Source organism: Rhinopithecus roxellana, chromosome 6 (assembly GCF_007565055.1).
Source record: "Rhinopithecus roxellana isolate Shanxi Qingling chromosome 6, ASM756505v1, whole genome shotgun sequence".
In the NCBI taxonomy this organism is placed as follows: domain Eukaryota; kingdom Metazoa; phylum Chordata; class Mammalia; order Primates; family Cercopithecidae; genus Rhinopithecus; species Rhinopithecus roxellana.
The window spans coordinates 68,601,754-68,626,736 of record NC_044554.1 but is presented as its reverse complement, the minus strand read 5'-3'; the positions used below and the strand labels follow the sequence as shown (position 1 = coordinate 68,626,736).

General features: G+C 33.5%; 1 protein-coding gene across 5 annotated transcripts in view; it reads right to left on the bottom strand.

Annotated features, from left to right (window-relative positions):
* The window catches only part of POT1 (protection of telomeres 1), a 115,612-nt gene that overhangs the window by 18,356 nt on the left and 72,273 nt on the right, over positions 1-24,983 (bottom strand). For 3 of the 5 annotated variants that reach the window (XM_030932957.1, XM_030932954.1, XM_010355863.2), the window contains 7 exons: positions 22,960-23,250; positions 18,549-18,704; positions 12,691-12,857; positions 11,224-11,303; positions 6,329-6,385; positions 2,696-2,852; positions 861-1,066 (listed from right to left, as the gene is read on the bottom strand). In XM_030932957.1, the coding sequence (XP_030788817.1) occupies positions 861-1,066; positions 2,696-2,852; positions 6,329-6,385; positions 11,224-11,303; positions 12,691-12,857; positions 18,549-18,704; positions 22,960-23,112 (976 nt within the window). In that variant the 5' untranslated portion in view covers positions 23,113-23,250. The remainder of the gene's footprint in view (positions 1-860; positions 1,067-2,695; positions 2,853-6,328; positions 6,386-11,223; positions 11,304-12,690; positions 12,858-18,548; positions 18,705-22,959; positions 23,251-24,983) is intronic. The other 2 variants (XM_030932955.1, XM_030932956.1) reach the window with 2 other exon arrangements.

Here is a 24,983-nt window from a genome sequence, read left to right as displayed (position 1 = left end):
GTTTCAGGTTCACAGCAAAATTAAGAGGAAGGTATAGAGATTTTCCATATCCCCTGCTACCATACACGCTAGCCTCCTCCAGTATCAACATCCTCCACCAGAGTGGCACATTTGTTAAAAATGAACCTATACTGACACATAATCACTCAAAGTCTATAATTTACACAGAATTCCCTCATTTATTAAAAATAAAGCTAAATATTACTCTAATGCAAATTAAAGAAGGTATTTTTCTTCTATTACAAAAGGTTACAAGGGAAGGAAAGCCTTAAGAAAAATAATGAAAAGGTTACAAGGGAAGAAAAGCCTTAAGAAAAACTCTAAACTTGCCATGAGAAAAAATTTACAGTACATATTTTAGATAAATTAGATAAAAATTAGACGAAAATGAAAAAACAAACATGACAAATTTCATTTAAAACTTGTCAAGTTATCTTTACTTGTTTCAATGGTCTCTTATTTGATTTTGATACAACAGATGACTTTTACCCTATTTCTATGAAACAACAGTGACATCCAGAGGCCAATAAAACAACGACGGTACATAAGCAATCAGCCTTTTATTATTACTTAACTAGACAGTCATGTTAGCATTGACAAAATAAAATGCAATCCAACAATATAGTTAAATGTTAACACTTGAGTCTGAAGTACAATTTCAAATGTACTTAAGATAAATTTATGTACGTGTGCATATATATATTTGAATCCAGTTAACATATATATTCAATTTTGTAAAATTTAAACACTATTTTTACTTTATATGTTCTAGGTTGTCTGTAAAATATATTAAACAATAATTAATTAGGAAAAACATGGAAAAAGAGTATTCTAACAAAACAGTGACTTAAACATCTTACCTTCTATCAAAAGTAGACATTCATTTGAAAGTGGGAGAATACCATTATTTTTCACAAAATGAACTGCTACTTTTCGTCCTTTTTGATTTTTAGTGGTCCAGATTTTTGAATCGTATAACGCTGTATTTTGAAGTTTGACATCTGGAGTTTTAGTTGCACCATCCTGCAAAATTATATCCAAATCACCCTCATGTGGAACTTCTTGCCTAAAATTATTGACAATGAAATGACAAAAATCAATTTTGGTATAAGCTTGAAGATTTCAATTTAACAAGTAATCAAATTAAAAAGTATCATTCTTATATGCAGATGAGTCAGTTACTTTTTCTTAAATTATCTAAATTATGGAGACAATTCACTTTGCAGAACAAATAACTTTTATTCAATAGATAAATATTTGGTATTTTGTGGGTAAGTATATCCCAATCATAATTACATTAATTACCAGTGATTTCCACGCCTGGTTTTGTGATATAAAGTCACTTATAATTATTTCTAGTATCAATTTTTTTCTCCTCCGTAAGGAATGCTAAATTTCCCAGTAGGAGAAAAAAAATACAGTGGCCCCCTGTCTTCACTCCAGTTAAATATCCACTTACCACACTTAGGAAAAGGGCACTTCTAAACTAATAATATTTCCAATTCTGTTTAATAATTAATAATTTTGAGAAGTCATATGGTTAAGTATCATGTAGCAAAAATGGCATCATTTGGAATCAAAAGGTGTATGGTTTTATTCTGGTTCTGTTGCTAATTAACTGTGTAACTTTAGTTTCTGTTAATTTCTGAGATAATGTCCTTATTTGTTTAAAAAATGATTGCAGAGAGTGGTTTTATTTTACAAAGCTGTATGATTTTACAAAATGCAATAAACCAAAATTTGATAATACTTGAAGAATTACCTAAAATCCTTATATATACATTTTAATCCCAATCACCATTTCAAGCTTAAATGGGTAAAAACCGTTCCCTCACATTTTATTTAAAGAGATTTTAAAATAAAAAATTTCCTCAAACAGCATTATACTCAAATTTTGGAGGGGAAAATATATGTATATTAATGAACACTGATACTCACAATTTATAAGCACATAAATACATGGCGATGTACATATATATATATACACACATTGTAGCACATTTTAGTGAAAACTCAATTTATGGCATCCAAATGCATACAGCCATCAATTATCTATATTTTCCAAAACATCATCTTAGATATTCAGAGGAAAAATAGGCAAATTGCAAAAAGATGAGGAGCTTTTAAAAGTGATTTTCAGAATACGTCTCAAGCTGATTACGTAGTAAAAGGATTACAAAACAGTTATATACATTTATTCCATATTTATATAATCACTGATGTTCAGAGTAAAGGCACTGAGAAATTCTCAATTACTAAAGAAAATTTAAATTATATTTATTATATTCTAGTTATTAAGTAGGACAGAGGTTTACCAACAAGGCTCTCTGTATCACTTAATTAGATATTTCAAGTAATCACAACTCTTTCCAAAAATTTCAGTTAATAAAGGTTTATATTTAAGAAGATACTTCTGTGACAAATGAGTCTGTCCAAATATATTAATCATTTATTATTTCTCATTTGCCTTTATCAGAGTGACTAAGCTGAATTTTAGATATGAAAATAGCACCCACTTTTATTACTATCAGAATAATTTATTCTCTAAGAATTTAGCATTTTACCTAAAAAATTTACCATTCTTGCAAAATATATTAACAATTTACCTATTCCTAAGACACAAAATTATACATATGTGCACATATATACACAAATAATTTGAAAACACATTTGTTTTATTATGGAAAATACTCACAGTAAATGACATTTAGGGCAATGAAGTTTAACAGACTGAAATAGTCTTCTGGGCTTATATGACCTCAATTTTGCTCGGATGCGATATTGTTGAGGAGCTTTTTGTTTCAAAATTGCACACAGGGGTGTCCTCTCCAAATATTGATGATCTGTAAGTACTGTCAAGAATTTTTATATATTAAATCAGAATAACAAGAATCATATTTATAACATGCATCCTTCTGTACCAAATATATACTATAAAATCTAATTAATTTAAGATCTATTAAGTGTCACTCCATGAAAGCAAGGGTTATATCCTTATTTCCTGATGTATATCCAGGGCCTGCTAGCATAGTGCCAGGCATACACTAGGCACTCAATAAATGTGTACTAAATAAACGCTGGATAATTTGGGGGAAGAAATAACTTAATTGCCTAGTAAGCATTCAAAAAAGTATTTTTATATGGGACTAATGGAAATCTGGCTAACAAAAAAAAAGCAAGGTTTATTTAGCTAAGAAAATAATATGCTAGGCAACCGTTTAAGTTCTAACTGGTGTCTGCCTACAAAAGAATGTAACAAAACAAACACTTGCTAAATATTATTTGCAGGCTCTTGGATATTTCAAATTAGTTACTTTTTACAGAACCATCACTTATAAAATCAGATTAAGAATAGAAAAGGACACTAAGGGTGATATAACTGTCACGGGAGTGGCGTAGTAGTGGACAAGAGAAGAGGAAGTCTGGGAAGTTGGAAGGAGACAGTGGAGCAGGAGGGAGAGGAAAAGGAAGAGGAAGTCGAATCAAACTGGAAAAAAAAAGTCAGACAAAAGCATTAGGAGCAATTGCCTGGGAAATAGGTACAATAGGTCTCCTCAGCTACTTGTGGAAAGATGGCCTGGGATTGTAGTGATCAGTTTTTACTGGAAAAAAGTATAAAATTCCTGGTGACCCTTAGCTTAAGGCAACAGCTTGTTATACATTCTAGCTTAACACTTTCATGTGTTTTAGAAAACGAAAATGATGTACAAATCTTATTAACCTCAATGGCAAAGACAATTCCTTTCAGCTTCAATTCAGTGAAATTCTTGTTGAATTAGTTTTCCTTCAAGGAGCAAATGGCCAAGAGTTTACAGTGGAACATTTTGTTGTGGTGGTGATTTTTTTTTTTTTTTTTTTTTTTTGGAGATGGAGTTTCGCTCTTGTTGTCCAGGCTGGAGTGCAATGGTGTGATCTCTGCTCACCACAACCTCTATCTCCCGGGTTCAAGTGAGTCTCCTGCCTCAGCCTCCTAAGTAACTGGGATTACAGGCATGCGCCACCACGCCCAGCTAATTTTTGTACTTCTAGTAGAGACAGGGTTTCTCCATGTTGGTCAGGTTGGCCTTGAACTCCCGTTCTCGGGTGATCTGCACGCCTCAGCCTCCCAAAGTGCTGGGATTACAGGCGTGAGTCACCGCGCCTGGCTGGCGATTGTTTTAAAAAGACCATTGGCAGACCTGATCAATTTAGTGTAAATTGCTACACAGTGATAAGAGCAATTGCTTCAAACTCATATTTTAATCTAAAGTTTTTAACTTTTCATTTTAAAAGGCTTTCAAACTTAAGGAAAATTGTAAAAACAATACAAAGACCTTCTGTATAATCTTCACCAAGATTCACCAATTGTTAACATTTTTGCACATTTATCGTTGTCACCATGTCTGTCTTTATCTGTCTCTCAACACGTAAATATTATTGAATCATTTGAGAATAACTACCAGACATTATGCCTCCTTTTCTCTAAATCCTCCAGTATGTATTTGAAAAGAAGACATTTTATTGACATAATTACAGGTAATTTTCAACATTAGAACATTTAACTGATTTATTACTATAATCAAATTAACAAACATTACTCAAATTTCTACAATTGTCCTCAAAATGTTCTTCGTAGCATTTATTTTGTTTTCAAGTCTAAGATCCAATTCTGGACCATATATTACATTTAATTCTCATGTCTCTTTAGACTTCTTTAATGTAAAACAAATCCTCAGTTTTTCTTTATCTTTCACGACACTGATATATTTGCACAGCTATTTACTCTGTAGAATAAACACCAAATTGGGTGTGTCTGGTTCTTCTTCAGGCTCAGGTTTAGCTTATGCATTTTTGGCAGGAATAATGCATACGTGATACTGTGTGCTTCTCAGTGCATCACATCAAGGGGCATACAAAGTGAGTGTTTTTATTACTGTAGACCTAAACTTTATTCAGCTGGTAAAGGTGGTATCCAATCACTTCTCTACTAAAAACTTACCGTTTCCCCCTTGAGTATATACTAGAGAAAATGTAAATATCTTATTTTTCATCATATATCTTGATAGTTTAGAATCCACAGATTCATAACTAACTCAACAATGACTACCATGGTTACAAAATGGTGACTTTTTTTTTTTAATTTCATCATCCCTTTCATATTTGTTATTTTACTTTAAGAAAGATATTTACTTTAAGAAAGATATTTCCACTTAACCCCATATATTTTATTTTTCCTTTATCATCATCAACATGGGCTCATGCATTCCTGCTTTACTCAATTAGTATTAATCCTATTTGTTTTGATGCTCAAATGTTCCCAGATTAGACATGTTCTATCCTAAGCCATTTGACCAGTTTCATCATTAACTGAGAACCTCCTTACTTTCTAGTACTACAAGGTTACTCCATACTAATTTTGTAATTCCCTTGTTCTAGTTCTGAAATCTGCTGTTTCACCAAGAGCTCCTTGAGAAATATTATTTATAAACCTAGATCTGTGCACTAGGTTTGCTTATGGCAACTGGAGTGCTGTTGCCTCTATGCCTTTTCATGGAGAGAGAGATAGGGTATATATGAACACACATTCATACTGACACACACACACACACACACACACTTATAATATAAATGAAAGTGTATGTATGTGAATATATATGTATCATACATATACACAGCTACATCTATTTCTGTATTTACCTAGGAAAACATGAGTACATAATGGCACCTCCAATTACAACACAACATTAAAAGCATTCATCAATCCTTTTCCCATTCGTATTTGTATCTTCTTCCTCCACTTTGAGAAATTAAAATTTAATAAATTTGTGCTTAAAAATATTTTTCTGAAAATTGTATTAGCTGATGTAACAAAAGGAGGAAGTACTTGATAGACACACTATCATTACTAACATTAAATTAAAATTTTGAGGCATATTGCAAGGAGCTCCTTTACGGTACTGTTTAATGCATCATGTGACACGATAACTCTTCATGTAACAGTTTAAAGATACGTGTCTTTACATTGCATATTTTAAGTCATGTAACCCTAACAGAGATACATGACTTAAAATACATCATGTATTTAATGCTTAAAATATATATCTGTTTTAAACATTAAGTCTGTTAGAGATATATGACTTAAAATATGCAATGTAAAGACTCGTATCTTTATGGGTTCTGTTTTGTGCCAATGGGACACGGTAGAAGAAGAAAGTTAAATATGGACATATTTTAGCTTTAAAGGATATGTGTTCTAGTATTAGAAAGAAATGGATTAGTTGGTAAGTGTAGAGGCAGACTTTATTACGCTCACTACTGTGCCCATATCAAAAACGATACATGGTCTTACTTGTAGCAGATAGTTGTTGACATCTTTCTACCTCATACAATGATACTGATCCAGAGCCTACAAAAAGGAAAAGGCAAAAGAATTAAGCCCATTACAACTTCAACGTAGAACTGAAAACAATGGAGCGTTGCTGAGAGAAACTGAAGAAAATATAAATGAATAGTGAGATATGTCACATTCATGATTTAAAAGGCTCAATATTAAGATATCAATTCTCTCCAAATTAATCTGTAGATTCAGTATAATCCTTTCAAAATAGCAGAGACTGGGGTGGGCACAGTGGCTCACGCCTATAATCCCAACACTTCGGGAGACTGAGGTGGGTGGATCACTTGAGGTCAGGCGTTAGAGACCAGCCTGGTCAACATGGTGAAATCCCTTCTCTACTATAAATACAGAAATTAGCCAAGTGCCGTGCAGATGCCTGTAATCCCAGCTACTCAGGAGGCTGAGGCATGAGAATCGCTTGAACCCAGGAGGTGAAGGATGCAGTGAGCTCAGATTATGCCATTGCACTCCAGCCTGGGCAAGAGAACAAGACTCTGCCTCAAAACAACAACAACAAATAAATAGCAGAGGCTTTACTGTAGAAATTGCAAAGCAGATGCTATCACTTATGTGGAAGTACAGAAAATCTAGAATATTAAATAACATTTTATAAAATAAGAACAAAGTTGGAGAACAATGTACATAACTTCAAGACTTACTATAAACTTACAGTAATTTAAGACAACATGGTACTGGCATGAGGACTGAAAAATAGATCAACTGAATTAAATTAAATAGAGAGCCTGGAAATAAACCCACATTTACATTGTATTTTGATTTTTTTACTAAAGCAGCAAAGCAATGCAAGGAGAATGCAAAAGGTGATGCAATAATCGAAAATTTAGTATGGGGAAAATGCATACTTCACACTATACTAGTAAGCATTGAATGGGAAGACTAGACATAAGCCCACATTTATACTCGCTTGACTTTTGACAAAGACATTGAAGTCATCTAACAGGAAAAAGGAAACAAATAATGCCATAACAACTAGAAATTCCTATCTAAAGAAAAAATGTCTACCACATATCATGTGGCATTAAAAAGGAAACAAACTAATGATATATGCAACAATGTGATTAAATCTCAAAAACATATAGTATGTACAAAAAGGATACATATGATTCAATTTTTTCAAAGCTCTAGAACTGCAAATCTAGAGGGATTTAGGTTACACGTTTATGTATTAGTCAAAACTCATGGAGTGGTTCATAAAATGGAAAGTTGTCCATTTCACTGCTAATTTTACCTCAAAAACAAAAAACTCTAAATACTCAACTCTAGCTAATTATGTTCATGCCACGGTGTTTAGAAAATGTACTTATGTCTGCAACTTACTTCGAAATGTGTAAAAAACAAATTAATGAATGAAGAGGCATATAAGCCAGGTGCGGTGGCTCACACCTGTAATCCCAGCACTTTGGGAGGCTGAGGCGGGTGGATTACCTAAGGTCAGGAGTTCGAGACCAGCCTGGCCAACATGGTGAAACCTTCTCTACTAAAAATACAAAAATTAGCTGGGCATGGTGGCAGGCACCTGTTATCCCAGCTACTTGGGAGGCTAAGGCAGAGAAGCTTGAACTCAGGAGGCAGAGGCTGCAGTGAGCCGAGATCGTGCCACTGACCTCCAGCATGGAGGACAAAGCAAGATTCCATCTCAAAAGAAAAAAAAAAGAGGCATATAGAAATAAATGCACATGTGATGGAGCAAACAAAGTAAAACAGTTATTGGAGAGTCTAGCTGGTAGGTATTTGAGTATTCATTGTACAACTGTTTTAACTCTACCATGTACGAAAGTCTTTATTATGTTGAAAAAATACAGTGTAGAGGAAATAAAAGGGGAGATGGATAAAATAGTAAACTTATGAAATTTAATAGAATGATCAAATGAACATCAAAAATAGGACTTTAACAAGAAAGCAAAAGTAGTAGTCATAGCATTAAGGTTACAAAATGCTTTCTAAAAAGAATTTAAGATTTTAAAAATCTGTATTTTGTAATCACTTTAGCTTACACTCTATTATACATAACAGTACATTATGTTTTTATAATTTATTTTATAAAGCATTACACACAAACATATCCTCAGTATTGCTAATAATTGGTATAAAAACCCAAGTCAAGAGGACTTGAATAAACATCTCAAGCTGGCATGGTATAATTTCAATAAATCTAATTTAGTAATTAATATTGGCCATTACAACATGAGATGGAAACAATGGCAGAAACCATAAAAGTAGTCAAATAAGAAAATGTGTAAAACATACATGGTTGCCCACAAACTGACAAAAATATAATTCAACAGAAAATCAGATAAAGGGTAAGAGCAAATAATCTGAGGAAGAGGGAATTAAAAACGTTCGTAAATATATAATAAGATTTTCAAGTTGCCAAGTAGTCAGGAAAATTAAGTAAGAAAACGTGTTTCACCTGCTGAACTGTCAGAAATTACATATAATGTTAACTTCCAATACTGTGAAGGTGTGAGGAAAGTACATTCTTCTATACTGCTATTTGGATATAAATTCCTATGACCTTTGGTAAATAACCGGGCAGCATCTATTAAAAGACATGCATACCCTTAGATATATCAACCTCACTTTTAGGAGTTTGTTGTGGAGAAGTACAAACATGAAGTACGTATGTTCAAGGATGTTTATTAAAGTATTATTTATAACAGCAAAAAACTGGTAACGATCTCAACGTCTATTAAATGAAAAATGAAAAACGTGTAACATTATTATTATGCAACTATAATGAATTTGAGTAATATGAATTAGCCCAGAAAAAAAGATCTATAATATATTGTTGAAGAAAGCAACTATTTATTATACTGTGATTTCATTTTGGTAAAAATTTAAGAAAAAGAGAAGAGTCATATTGTTTATATATAGGTATATATGTTTGTATAAAGATGAAGTGATTGAAGGAATCACACTAAACTGTTAAATCTTACCTCAGGGAGTAGGGAATAAAGGCATAGTGAAAGCTATTCAACTAGATATTATAACACCTATTACAGTGTACTTTAAAACCAATGAAAGAATAATTCTAAAAGGAAAAAGAGATTGTGAAAACTCTAATTACAAATTATATTGTCTCTAAGTGATTGTCATTTGAACTAAATCGGTTTCCTCATGGTAGTTCAAGTAATCATATACTAGGCCACAATGTTATCACGAAGGTGTTAGCATTTTAAAATAAGGAGAATTTTAAAACAGAGAGAATGAAGAAAATATATGTAAAGTATATACAAAAAAATCAAAAGGCCTGCATTTGAATTTGTCTTGCTTTGTCATCAGTTAACAGCTAACTAACTGTGGACAAACTATATGATATCCATCCATCAAAGCCTCAGTTTCCCATTGTTAAAAGGAGACAGAATAATTCATCTCATAGGAGTGCTGTTAGAATTAAATAATAATGCGGCCGGATGCAGTGGCCCACGCTTGTAATCCCAGCACTTTGGGAGGCCAAGGCAGGTGGATCACGAGGTCAGGAGATCGAGACCATCCTGGCTAACATGGTGAAACCCCGTCTCTACTAAAAATAAAAAAAAAATGTAGCTGGGTGTGGTGGCAGGTGCCCGTAGTCCCAGCTTCTACTCGGGAGGCTGAGGCAGGAGAATGGCGTGAACCCAGGAGGCGGAGCTTGCAGTGAGCGGAGATCAAGCCACCTCACTCCAGCCTGGGTGACAGAGCAAAACTCCATCTCAACAAACAAACAAGCAAACAAACAAAAGAATTAAATAATAATGCCTGCAGGGACTTACATGCCTACCAAGAAATGTATGTTAATTTTCATGCTTATCATTATTGGGATGGAAAGAGACTAAATCTCATAAAATGATTCTTTGGATCACAGCAGGGTAGGAGTTAGGTAGAAAATAAAACAAAACAAAAACAAAGAAACGTGACCTAGATTCCAGGTCCCAAAATGCAGATGTAGAAATTCAGATAGGCCAGGCGTGGTGGCTCACACCTGTAATTCCAGAATTTTGGGAGGCTAAGGCAGGAGGACTGTTTGAGACCAGGAGACCAGGAGGTTGAGACAAGCCTGGACAATATATGGTGAGATCCTGTTGCTACCAAAAATAAAAAATTAAAAGAGTAAAAAAAGCCAGGCGTGTTGGCATGTGCAGGACTACAAGTCCTTGCTACTCAGGAGGCTGAGGCAGGAGGATATCACTTGAGCCCAGGAGTTTGAAGCTGCAGTGAGCTATGATCCTGCTACTGCATTCCAGCATGGTCACCAGAGCAAGACAATGTTTCTTAAACAAACAAAAACCCAGAAATTGAGACAAAGTGGTAAAGGAAAAAACAATGCACACTGAAAGCTTTCAAGTTCAGATTTGACTAGTCATCTATTCAAGTAGACAATATTAGAAGGACATATTCCACTGTTTGTTAATATTTTGTATTTAGATACCTGCTTAATTCAATAAAGACTAGAAACTATGTATACATCTAACATATGTATGAGCAAAAAAAAGTATTTAGGCTATGTGAAATAAGTGGCAAAAACAATCTTTGTTCTCTTTAAAAACTGACAAGCAAAACAGTTGTCTATGAAATCAATACAGATTTTCTTGTGAATACAAACACATGTCATGTATATATCATAATCAAGTAATCACTACCACCCAATTTGAAAATGTAATTACATAATTTAGGAAGAAACCATGTTTACTTTTTGGTATAGGACACAGATAAAGATTTTAGTATGTTCCTTTACTACACGAAAGTTTTAATAAGAGAGACAAAGAAAAGACATTAAAAATAATTATGTTGATAAAGCTATTTTTTTTAGCAAGAACTAAACTGTCAATGTTAAAGGTTGTCCTTACTTGGAAAGCTGTCATCAGGTTCTGATTGACAGATAACATCTGAATGCTGATTGGCTGTCAAATTTGCAGATTCTAAATCCCTATAATTGAAAGAATACAATTTCAAATTGCATAAAACAAAGTCAATATAGTAAATTTAGCTGTACTCACAAAATCCAGAAATTCATTGAAATTATATATAAAATTTTGTGTGTATAAACATTCTTCAGTAAAGGATCTGTTGCTTTCATCAGATTTTCTGAGGGTTCAAATTAAAAAGCTGAGTTTAGAAAGATACAAGTGAAACAGGGCAATGACGAAATAATACAAACAAAAATAAACTGGGAATTTAACGGATGGCATTCTGGGTCAGAACAATCTAACTCTAGATTCAAGAAGCTAAATACTATGTTGCTATATATGGCAATGATATTAACATCAGTGAAACTGATATAAAAGTAATAAAACAGAAGCTAATTTAAAGTCACACTGATTTCAATGAATTAAAATTTAGACAAAATTTATTTAAATTTACTGAACAGTATGTTTTCTCTTTGAAGATATGAAGATTTTTTAAATTTCTAGAATATTGACCAAAATGCTTCTGCACACAGTACTCACTAGGAATACCTTGGGAAAAAGAGATCTAAATATATAGCAGGTTTAAGATACTACTGACTTTCTGGCACATGTAAAAGTTTTAAAAATGTTTTTAAAAAGTTTAAGAGGGAGTGATACACCAAAACATCTGTTATCTATTTAATCAGTGGCACTTCAGAAATATATTTTTTCATGAAAGAATTAAATATTTTTGGAATCTTAGATATGTATCAAATTTTCTAAACTTTAGCTAAGGTCTAGTTTCCACTGTATGTTGCTGTACTTGGAGAGTGTAGTAAATGATAGAAAAGAAGCAAGAGTGTAGGCCGGGCGCGGTGGCTCAAGCCTGTAATCCCAGCACTTTGGGAGGCCGAGACGGGCGGATCACGAGGTCAGGAGATCGAGACCATCCTGGCTAACACGGTGAAACCCCGTCTCTACTAAAAAATACAAAAAACTAGCCGGGCGAGGTGGCGGGCGCCTGTAGTCCCAGCTACTCGGAGGCTGAGGCAGGAGAATGGCGTGAACCTGGGAGGCGGAGCTTGCAGTGAGCTGAGAACCGGCCACTGCACTCCAGCCTGGGCGACAGAGCGAGACTCCGTCTCAAAAAAAAAAAAAAAAAAAAAAAAAAAAAAAAAAAAAAAAGAAGCAAGAGTGTAAAAGCCAGATTTTAACAGTTGGAAAACTTCAACTATAACCCTGGCTCTGCTACTACTTAGCTATATGTGCCTGTAATCACTTGATTTGTTTCATTCGGCTCATCTGTTTAAAAACATGGCGAACGGCACAAAAGGCTAGGGAACCTATAAGAAACCCCAGAAACAATATTATCTTAGAAATCGGCTTTATCAATACCTTATTTACATTTTCTAAAAATTAAAAGCTTACTTTTTCAGTTGATCCACATCAGAGTTACTTTCTGGCAAGACCCTGATTCCCCGACCGTAACTGGTACCTCCATGAAGATGAAACTCTAAACTTAACATTGTCTGATTCTCTGAATTCATTGATTGAAGTTTGGTATGAAGGCTATAGATTCTAAGAAAGCTTCCAACCTAAAAATAGATCATTTGTTATTTAGAAAGTGGGGAAAATAAAACTTTAATAACCAATATGGGGCAATGAGGGCACTGACCAATCAGGAAATATACTAAAGTATCTGCAAAGTATGCTATACGAGTATGGTTGAGTAACAGCTGCATGGAAACTGTATCAAAACTAAATATATGGACATGTGCATGCCTACGCATGTATGCACACACATACATATACACACACATTCAACTGTAAGAGATATTTTCATTTCAGACATATTAAAATGTGAAAAAAAAACTGTCTTAGCATCAATAAAATATAATGGTTAAGAAACCCATTACCTAAATGGAATTCAAGCCCTCTATTTGACTAAGGTTTCTGAAAATGCCTTGCTTTAACCAGTTTAAGGCTTAATTAAATATGATCCCTAAGATATTGTCATTATGAGAATACTAAGAAGAAATTTTAAATGTGGTACTATCAAAAAATAATACACATCTTCCATCTTACAAGTTCTATGGAAAGAAAACTTTTGCATTTGTCCCTGTACCACCACAGTGTGAAACACTCTGTGAGTTCAAACATGAGTTATCAGAGTTTTGAAATAAATGTTCCATAGTTAATCTCAGATGTTTTGCTAAACTTGGTCTACAAATGTCTTTAATTATAGACCACTGAGATTTTTCTTTTAATGGAGATGTCAAATGAGAGAGATGCAGAATGCTATTCAAAGATATTTAGCTACCTAAAAGAAGCTACATAACCTAAATCACATTTATATTTATGAAGAAAGATTTAGAAGCAAAAGGAGTTACAAACAAGGAAATTTAATTCATTTGTATAAAAATAGCACTCCTGACTATTGGGTGACTACAGGGATACCACTTTTTTTTCCCCCCACAAGTTCAGGATTGAATAACAGACATCTTAAATAACAAAAAAAAAGCAATATAGGTTAAATATTCTTTATCTGAAATACTTGAAACCAGAAGTGTTTCAGATTTCAGATGTTTATGGATTTTGGAATATCTGCATATACATAATGAGGCATCTTAGGGATGAGATCCAAGTCTAAACATGAAATTCATTTATGTTTCACATATATGTCACGCACATAACCTGAAGGCAATTTTCTATATATCTTCAACTATTTTGTGCATGGCACAAAGTTTTTGTACACTGAATAATCGGAAAGCAAAGGGGTCACTATCTTATACTGGCAGTCAAAAAGGTTTGCATTTAGAATTCTGGACTTTTAGATCATGGAGGTTCAATCCCATAAAGGGAAACATTTAAAAAAAAAAAAAAAAAAAGATGAGTAGCAAATCAATTCTGCTTATTGTAGCTTCTCTTAATTTTATTTCCCCTCATTACTCTTTATTTCTGATGGAGGATACCAGCAAAGGAAGTAAGGAGAAAACCCACTCTCCCAGGTGCTACTCCTTCATTCCTAAGGATCTTTTTTCCCATCCAATCATGGGTTTTATGAGGAGCAGATAAGATACAAGCCTTTTCTTTGACCTCTTTCGCTGACATCTGTATCACAGTCAGGGAGTAGTATAAAGAAAGTTAAAGAAGAAAAGCACAAAAAGAAAAAACTAATTTTCCTCACAGTCTTCCAAGTGAGATATTGGAAAAAACATAAAAATTTCTAGTTTTATCTCATTCTTTTTGACTTATTTTGTGATTCTTTTAAAATATGTGTGTGTATATATGTATATATAAATATATTAGTATAGCACGTGTATGTATGATCTACAAAGGATTTGAAAGAAGACCTAAACATGTGGAGAAAGACATTCATATACAAAAAACTTTGATACTACAAAAATGATAATTTCCTCCAAATTAAATATTAAATTCTATGCAATTCAATCAAAATTCCCAGAAGCTTTCGTGGAATCTGAAAAGCTATTTCAAAAATGTATATAAAAGAGACTAGTCAAATTAATTTTAAGGAATATGAGAGGGGTGGCCTTACCCTATCAAAAAATACATAAAGAAAAAGGATAATAACAAACATAGGTGTACATACAAACCTACATATGGAGACAGAGTGACTTGGGGAGCAAAAAAAAAAAAAAAAAAAAAAAAAAAACAAGAGCAGGCAGGGGCTCAAAGGTTTGAGGCATCGAGTTTTATTTCCTAAAACTTAAAAGTGTCTGAAATAAATGTGGCAAAACATTTAAAAATAAGGTGAACACACGGGTGTTTATTATACTATCTTGTCTACTACAGTATTTTTTAATATAATAAAATTCTGAGGCCAAGATACAAGTTATTCACATAAAGATAAGTTGTTATTATCAAAAATTCCTTATGGAGGCAGTATTGTATTTTTTTAAAAGCTTGACTAAAAATACTACGAAATGTGCCAGATGCTCTATTATAAAAAACAAGTATTGGTTAATCTTGTCAGTATTAAGATTCCAAAAATACAAATGAAACATCAACCAAAAAATTATTAAAATATAGTTTAAAAAATGATGATAGATGTCTATTTAAATACAGAAACAGTAAAAAAAAAAAAAAAAAAAGTAAAGTAAATATGGCTAGTAAGAAAAGACTATCCCTTTAGAAATAATCAGCCGAGTCCTCATAAACTGTCAAGAATTTCTCTTTAGGTTTATTATTTTTAATTCCCTGAATATGTCTCAAAATAGCCAATCAAATCACAGTTGTTGAACTATTGAAGGCCAAAACATAATTATGACCATGTATATTTTATAAGTAACAATTGTCTCTGGTTAAGAGTAGGGATTTAGAAAGTAAAGCTTTAGTTTCTAGACAAAATATTTGAAATCTCAGTTTACGTGACTCGATCTGTGTAAAATGTTTAAGGGAATGACATAACAAAAAGCGAGATTCAGAAAATAGTTAAGGGCAATTCAGGTACTAAAATGTATTGCTTGTAGATGTTGATTGTATTATATCCTATAATTGCATTATACTGTCCTCTTTATTAAAATAGAAACACATTTTTTTTTTCTGCTCCTATACAACAAAAGTCTTTCGCACTGGTTCCAGGTATTTTTATATAAAAATGTAATTTTAAACAGTTGTCTTGAAAGTACCAAGAAGAATTCATTTATATCAATGTCATGTGAGTGAAGAGTTCCTAAATCAAGAAGAAATGTTACAGAGGTTGTCAGAAAACAAATAAATGTGATGTCAATGTGTATTAAATAAAAATCTAAAGTTATGTACACAGAGAAAAATCATTTTCATTTTTATATTGCATTGCAGACAAGTAATATAATGCCATGATATCTTTACAGAAAACACAGTGCCATATATTTTCTTAATTATGTGTGCTCATATCACCCTCTAGTGGGCAAAATAAAGCAGACCATAAAAAAGGAAAAAAGAATCTGAAAAAAAATCCACAGCATTCACAGATTCATTCATTCAGCAGCAGCTCTTACTTACTTCATCCTCACTACAGGGAAAACACTGTGATAGATGCTGTTCAGAACTAAGACAAGAAAAGCAGGAAAAGCAGAAACAGAAAGACCTGTGTTGGAAGACTTATGTTTGGAAGCAGTATAGGGAAAGAGAAGAGAATTAAATGGCAAAGGAAGGTATGTAGAGTGTGGAACTAAGGTAAATCTAACATGTAAATTCATTTTGTTTATGAAAGAACTATATGAAAAAACCTCCAGAACTGAACTTATCATTATATTTAATTTTGAAATAAACTAATCAATGTAGATAATATCTTTCAGGGAAATAACGTCAAAAATATATCCTCAACAGTCAGTGTTTTCTGATATGTCACAGAGGTATGTGCATGTATATATACACACTTACAGAGGACAAAATACAGTCACTATTTTCCTGGATCCTGGATTTAATCTAATTTATTGATTTGAGTTGGGTAAACTTGTTTTGTTCTGTTTTTTTTCTGTAACCCAGAACAGTGTTGATGGTGAACTTATTTGTAATACAATGTAGAATGAACATATTTGCTACTCCATGGCCACTCATTTATAAAGGGAAATTGGGCACTGAAATTCAGGTCTTCACTCTTCTTTTAACTTCCTATAAGTAGACTAGAAGGTATTTGTGATATAGATCCCTTCCATTTAATGCTTTAAAGGATTAGCTCTGCAAAGAGACATTGTGGATTCAAACACTGGCTTCATCCAGATAGGGACAGGAGGCAGGGAAATTCTAGGTAGAAGAGGGCAGATCCCCAGCAAGGCCCCTGCTCTCAAGCTGAAAAGCCTGATAACACAGCCCAAAGTGAGAACTTACATCCCTGTTTTCCTGCTCAAATGCTGCCTTTTCCAAAACTACCCATGGCCCACCCCACCTGCTATCCTGTGCCCATAAAAACTCCAGGCTCAGCCAGCAGAGGGAAGAGAGGCAGCTGGCCATCAGAGACTATGGCTGGATGTCAGAGAGAAGCAGCTTGACTTCAGAGGGACAGCCTGATGGTGTAACCTGGGAGAAGAATCTGGCCCTAGAGGGCTAGACTTCAGGGTAAGACTACCTTCCTGCTCCATCCCCTTTTGACCTCCCCTTTCCACTGAGCCACTTTCACCAGTAATAAAATCCCCTGCATTTACCATCTTCAATTTATTCTTGAGAACTCATTCCTCCCAGATGCTTGACAAGAGCTCGGGTGCCGCAAGTGTGGTGCGAAAGGCAGTCACAGTTACCCTCCACTGAGTTGTTAACACGTCAGCTGTCCATGGACAGCAGAGGTAAAACAGTACTGTACCACTTCCTCTGGGGCTTCAGGGGTCACCGGCACCCTCTCAGATGCTGCTGTAGGGCCAGTACAGAGTTTGCTTCTGCCCGTGCCCAAAAGCCCTTGCCCTGGCTCCTGCACCTGCTCACCTGCATGCTCCCACTCCTGTGGTCTGAGTGGAGCTCTCCCCTGCCAGCACTGAAGTGGCTGGCTAGTTCCAGCACCCATGCACTCCATTTCCCACCTGTGAAGGGGTCAGGGAAATACCCTGCTTCAATCCAACTAGCTGTGGAATCTTGAACCACTGATTCAACCTCTGAGTGCCTCATTTCACATTTGTAGAATGAAATGACTATCATCACCTATCTTATCAGAGAGTACCAAATGCATATGAAATGCCTAGAAAAGGTTACTCTTATTACTGTATTATTATCATACCATTCTTTACTACAAAAAGTACTTTCAAATAAAAAATACAATAGAGAAAAAAAAATTCCTACAATTTTTAATAGTTAAGTACTGCCATATCTAAACTGTGCACCTTAATGTATTTCAAAAGAAAGCATGCAAATTCCATAAATTACACACTATACACACATTCCCAATTTACAATATACATTAGAGGTAATTGAACAATTTGTTAAACTAATGAACAAAAAGTTATCAGCTACATTCTATCAAACCAGTTTATCAAGCTTAGTCTTTAAGTTATATAGCATTTGTCATTCTAAAGCAGTACTATCTCACATGACAAAATTTTTCTGTACTATTTTCACAGTAAAATTATGTATACCTTTAAGATACTTAAGAAATATTATTTTAAAAATTGCTCTAATGAATTAAATTTATCTTTTAATAATTTATTGTAACATACATTTTACAACTTAAAAATCAAAGAAATAAATATAATTTCTAGACTGTATCACCTATACATGTAACCATATATAAAAAATTTACATGAGCAAAAATCACTATAATTTATAAAAACATAAAATATTTTCCTACTCAACATCACCTTCAGAGATCTTGCCACATGAACATGGTTATCGTAGACTAGAATGTCTATTGTCAAATTTTGTAGCCGATGGATGTGACTTAAATCACCTTCAAGAACAAGGTCTTGTATTAAGACTCTCCAAGATGGAAATGGCGTCCTGGTGCCATCCCATACCTGCCATAAGAGAGTAGAGTAGTTTCATGATCCTTTCGAAAAAATGCTTGTGCTAAAAAGTTTTTTCCTGGTAATAGTACTTAAAAGTAATTAAACGTATGCCTCTGAATATTGGCACTATTTTAAATATGACATTATTTTCTGATTGTAAAAGAACTACATATGAAATATGGGTAATGTGGAAAATGTAGAAGAATGTAAAGAAGAAAGAGGCACACTGCCATAAGCCTAGACTAAATATTCCTGAGTCAAGTGTTTTTATACAATAAAAACAAACCAAAATGGTCTTGAAAAACACTCATATGTATTAAAACATTTTTGCATGTAAATACAACTAGTAAAATTACGAATGTTCTAAAAATTATAAAAGTAATACATTTCTTTGACATTAATCAAATTATTTCTATGAGATTGTCTCATTTTTAAATTAGTTGTAAAGCATTATTCTGATGTTTCCATACAAAGAAGTAAATGTTGTAAATTTGAATAATTTCCTTTATATGATGATTTTCTGGTTCACATTATGCTTTTTGTTCTCCAAACCATATTACAGATGAGACATACAAACTACCTACCAGCTCTGGCTATAAATGACACCTGGTTATTTATTAAAAAAAAAAAAAAAAAAAACATAAAACAAAACACAAAAGATAAGGCTGCACCAATACTGTAGATATTAAAACAAATAGAATATATACACTTAGAGAAAATTCAATTTGAGAGTACTGCTCAGAAAAATAATTTATATAATATTAACAGAATAGAGAAAAATGTGGAATGATGCCAGATCAACAAATTTATTGAATTATATTTAATGTAAATGATTGGTGTACCATGGCTACTGAAAAAATTAACATGAATGCACTGTGGTTAGTAAAAAAGGTACCAACATTAATATTGTGCCCACGTTGAGATGGAAAATGATTATACTATTTCGTATGTAACCAGACATTATTTCGAGTAATGTCTAGCTCCTCTGTTTTTAAATAATAAAATTTAAAAATTATTTCTGATACATAAGAAAATCAATGTATGGAAAAAAAATCACTCATAATTCTATTTCCCGGAGACGAAAACAGTAAAATGTTGCTTTATAGGCCTCCCAATATATTTTTCTATGTACATATACATTTTTAGTGTGTAAATGGAACTACAGTAATCACTAAATAGACTATCATGAAATTCTATCTCAACAAGTACATGTCTATAATGTCATTTTATGGTTACAAAGTATTTTATGGTGACATTTACAATGTTATTTTATGGTCATCCTACATAAATAGTGTACACAATTTTCTATTGTTAGTATTGGGGCTTTTTCTAATTTTTCTACTGTATTCTCATTTTTTATACTGTAAAGAAAGATAAATATATCCTTTTAAGTGCACCTTTATAAATATTTTAAATTATTTCCTTAAGATAATGAAAATAAAATTGCTGAGTTGAAGGGTACAAAAATACTTTTGAGGTTTACTTTTAAATTGTCGTAAGAAAGGTTTTTACTAATTCATTTTTTAAATTACACTTTAAGTTTTGGGATACATATACAGAATGTGCAGGTTTGTTACACAGGTATACATGTGCCATGGTGGCTTGCTGCACCCATAAACCCATCATCTACAATAGGTATTTCTCCTAATGCTATCTCTCCCCTAGCCCCCTACCCCGCAACAGGCCCTGGTGTGTGATGTTCCCCTCCCTGTCTCCATGTGTTCTCATCGTTCAACTCCCAGTTATGAGTGAGAACATGCGGTGTTTGGTTTTCCGTTTTTGTGTTAGTTGGCTGAAAATGATGGTTTCTAGCTTCATCCATGTCCCTGCAAAGGATACGAACTGATCCTTTTTTTGGCTGCATAGTATTTCATAGTGTATATGTGACACATTTTCTTAATCCAGTCTATCATTCATGGGCATTTGGGTTGGTTCCAAATCTTTGCTACTGTGAATAGTGCTGCAATAAACATACAATGTGCATGTGGCTTTATAGTAGAATGATTTATAATCCTTTGGGTATATACCCAGTAATGGGATTGCAGTGTCAAATGGTATTTCTGGTTCTAGATCCTTGAGGAACTGCCACACTATCTTCCACAATGGTTGAACTAATTTACACTCCCACCAACAGTGTAAAAGCGTTCCCATTTCTCCACATCCTCTCCAGCACCTGTTGTTTCCTGACTTTTTAATGATTGCCATTCTAACTGGTGTGAGGTGGTATCTCATTGTGATTTTGATTTGCATTTCTGTAATGACCAGTGATTATAAACTTTTTTTCATATGTCTGTTAGTCGCACAAAGGTCTTCTTTTGAGGAGTGTCTGTTCATATCCTCCGCCTACATTTTAATGGAGTTGTTTTTTTCTTGTAAATTAGTTTAAGCTCCTTGTAGATTCTGGATATTAGCCCTTTGAAAGATGGACAGATTGCAAAATGTTCTCCCATTCTGTAGGTTGCCTGTTCACTCTGATGATGGTTTCTTTTGCTGTGCAGAAGCTCTTTAATTTAACTAGATCCATTTGTCAATTTTGGCTTTTGTTGTCATTGCTTTTGGTGTTTTAGTCATGAAGTCTTTGCCCATGCCTATGTCCTGAATGGTATTGCCTAGGTTTTCTTCTAGGGTTTTTATGGTTTTAGGGCTTATGTTTAAGTCTTTAACCCATCGTGAGTTAATTTTTGTATAAGGTGTAATGAAGGGGTCCAGTTTCAGTTTTCTGCATATGGCTAGCCAGTTTTCCCAACACCATTTTATTAAATAGGGAATCCTTTCCCCATTGCTTGTTTTTGTCAGGTTTGTCAAAGATCAGATGATTGTAGATGATGTGTGACGTTATTTCTGAGGCCTCTGTTGTGTTCCATTGGTCTATATATCTGTTTTGGTAGCAGTACAATGCTTTTTTGGTTACTGTAGCCTTGTAGTATAGGTTGAAGCCAGGCAGCGTGATGCCTCTAGCTTTGTTCTTTTTGCTTAGGATTGTCTTGGGTATATGGGCTCTTGGGCTCTTTACTGACTTTTCAGTGTTATATTTTAAATTAACACTTACATGACAGCTGTTTTCACTTGTCCAAAAAAGTTATCTATTACAATGGGATGCAGGTATATGTTTTGTTTCTGTAGAGAGAAAATGTAGACTCAACTATTTCAGCTAAAATTTGGCCCATTTTATCTTAGAATTTAAGAATTTTCTAAAAACACAGTCAAAAGATAGAATATTCCTCACAGTAGTAGAGTCCTTGTCATAGGAAGTGTTCAGTTGTAGCAAATGCTCATTTGTTAAGAACGTCACTTTTGCCAGAGAGTATGACTGGCTGACCTAAGATTCATTCTAACTTTGTTTGATTTTATATTGCTTTTGTTTCAGCTTTATCATATTTGACTTATTTAACTTTCTGTATGGCATATATTTACAACTTTCTCATAGTATTCCATGTGTATATGAATGTGCTATTTTCAACTGCTAGAACTTTGTATTTTATTCAATGATTGCTAACTTCTCTGTTCTTTAATATGGGCAAGGTATAAATGATAATGCTAAACCCCAAGACTTGTCCAAGTGCCACTGCACTCCATTTCTTGCCCTATTATTCCAAAGAGAGTATAGAGAAATAACCATAGGAGCAGGCCTGAAGAGGCATCTGTTTAAATGTATCCTCCATAGGATGTCCAGGCAAGAAAAACAGACATTCAGCTTCTCCAGAAGTTATTCTCTAAACTGGGATAGGTGTAAACAGAGATTTGATGGGTCTTAAGTTACTTTATCTTGCTGATTTAAAAGCAAAACACAGTAATACAAAATGCTTCAAAACTATCCACGGTATGACTATGAAGTAGGCAGTGAAAGACATAAGAAGAGAACCCAACATCAATGGGACAAAGAAGTAAATAAATGAGAGGGAAGGTGACCTTGACAGGGAAACAGAAATATTCATGTATAGGACTACAAACTACGAAGTAATAGAAAACAAGTCTACATATGATTACTACTAAAATAAAAAAAATGCATAAGTCATACTATATTTAACATGTAGATCTCATAACACTGGAAGGAAAGTGTAAAACAGGAAGGAAAGTTAAAATTTTAGAGAGGTACAAGAGTAGAGCTGCATGAATATCAAAGCTCATCAAAAACAGTTAAAATTTAAGTTTCTAATATAATATACAGTATGCATATTTGTCTCATCAGAAAGCTGAAACATAAGCTCTTTACAGACATGTAAGTGGTGCTAACTTATAATTCCCAGTATTAAAAAATATGTACCTTTAGAAGAAACGATGCTCCGTCCACTTCTGCTTTGCCCAAGAGCTGACAAGTCAGGTCAAAATACTGCATTGGCTGCACATCACACAATTTTAGTAATGTCCAAGATGGTGACATATGAGTAGATGCCCAAACACGTAAGGTTTCTACCATTTTGTGGTCCTCGGTAGTGAAGTTAAAATACTTGCTTGAAGTGCGAGGTATGATAGGGGCTCCCAAAGTTCCCTCAAATGTCAAAGATGCAAAGCCAGAGCTGGTGATACCCTGAGTCTCCTTTTTATATACTTGAATCTAGAGTAAGAAAGTAGGGCAAAGTAGGGCAAAGTAGAAAAGAGATACAAATAAAATAGCTTACTGATGCAGAATATACGAACTGAAGAAATTGGAAAGATTATCAATTTTGCCAGCATAATTAAGAGAGGGCATTTTTTAAAAACTATTTTTTATTTAATTAGCATATGAAATTCTACTCTCACGTGCTGGTGCTACACTAAGATACATAAGTATCATGGACACTGTGAACCTCCATGAAAAATTCACTCATATTTTTTAAAGAGCTAGATGGTGGTCTCCCTAATCCTATCAAGCTTGCAGTGTTACATTTTATTTATTAGTTTTTTTTTTATTAAGGTGTAATTTATATAAATAAAAAGGATCATAAATGACAGTGACTTATGAGTATTACAGAAAAGACTAGAACACTTGAAATGAGAATATAAAGTGAATAAAATGAAGCTCAGGCTAGGGTTTAATCAGAGTGACTGAGAGCACTGAGATATGCCATAAGCTCTTTTCTTTTCTGAATTTGGGGGCTGTTATCAGAGGCACATATATTTATATTGCTATATCTTCATGAAGAGACCCCTTTGTCTTTATGAAAAGCTCCTTTCAAAACTCTCTCATAGTAATACAGTTACTTCATTTCCCTTATGTTTACTTAGTACAATTTTTTTTTTTACAGCTTTAGTTCTAACTTGTTTAGGTCTTCATATTTAAAGTGCACTTCTTGTAGGTAGCATATATTTGGTTCCTGGTTTTTTTTTGTTCAATCCATCTTTCCCTTGCAAATGGAAATTAGTCCATTCACAGAAAGGCAGTTATTAACATGGCCATATTTGAGTCTACTATCTTGTTTTCCTTTTTTTTCCCTGCTTCTTGCTTTTTAACTTCTTTGCTTTTTTAAAACTTTTTTTTTTTTTTCTATTGTTCCTTTCTTGTTTTCCTTTTGGAATTCTTATTAGTGCTTCACTTCCTTCTTCTTGGCTATGAATAAATCTTTAACTTTTCAATGTCTACTTGGAAATCAATATTGTTCTACTATGTACTTTATACTTTCCATTTCATACTTGCCACTTCCTATTTTATGCATTCTACTTCACAAATATAACTTTTCACTGGTAGAATTCCATTCACTCATCCCACCCATCCTTTGTGTTACTGTTGTAGTATTTTTTCTACATATTTTATAATCTCCACCATGTAATATTACTGGTTTTGCTTTAAATAGGCTTTTATCTTGTAATTAAATTATGGAAAGAAATAAAAACATTGTGTTTACATATTTACAATTTTTTTCCTTCATTTTTTTATTTTTGTCACTTCTTAACTATCCAGCTTCTAGTTGCTAGCATTCCTCTTTGGCCTGAATATCATTCTTTTGCATTAATGCTATGCAGATATGCTGGCCATGGACTATCTCATTTTTCCTTTATATAAAATGTTTATTTCACTCTCATTCCTGAAGAATGTATTTGCTGGATATAAAATTCTGTGTGAACCAATTTTTTTCTATCACCATGTACAAATTATTTCTTTGTTCTCTGGGTGTCATTGTCTCTGGTAAAAAGTGAAAGATGACTGGTATCATTGTCCTCCGACAATGCTTCATTTATTCTCCAGTTGATTTCAAGATTTTTCTCTTTTTCAATTGTTTCACTATCTTTTGTTTGGATGTGCTTTTCTTTGTGCATACCCTGCATAAAGTACATTTAAGTCTTTGTTTTTCCTCAAATTTGGGGAAATTC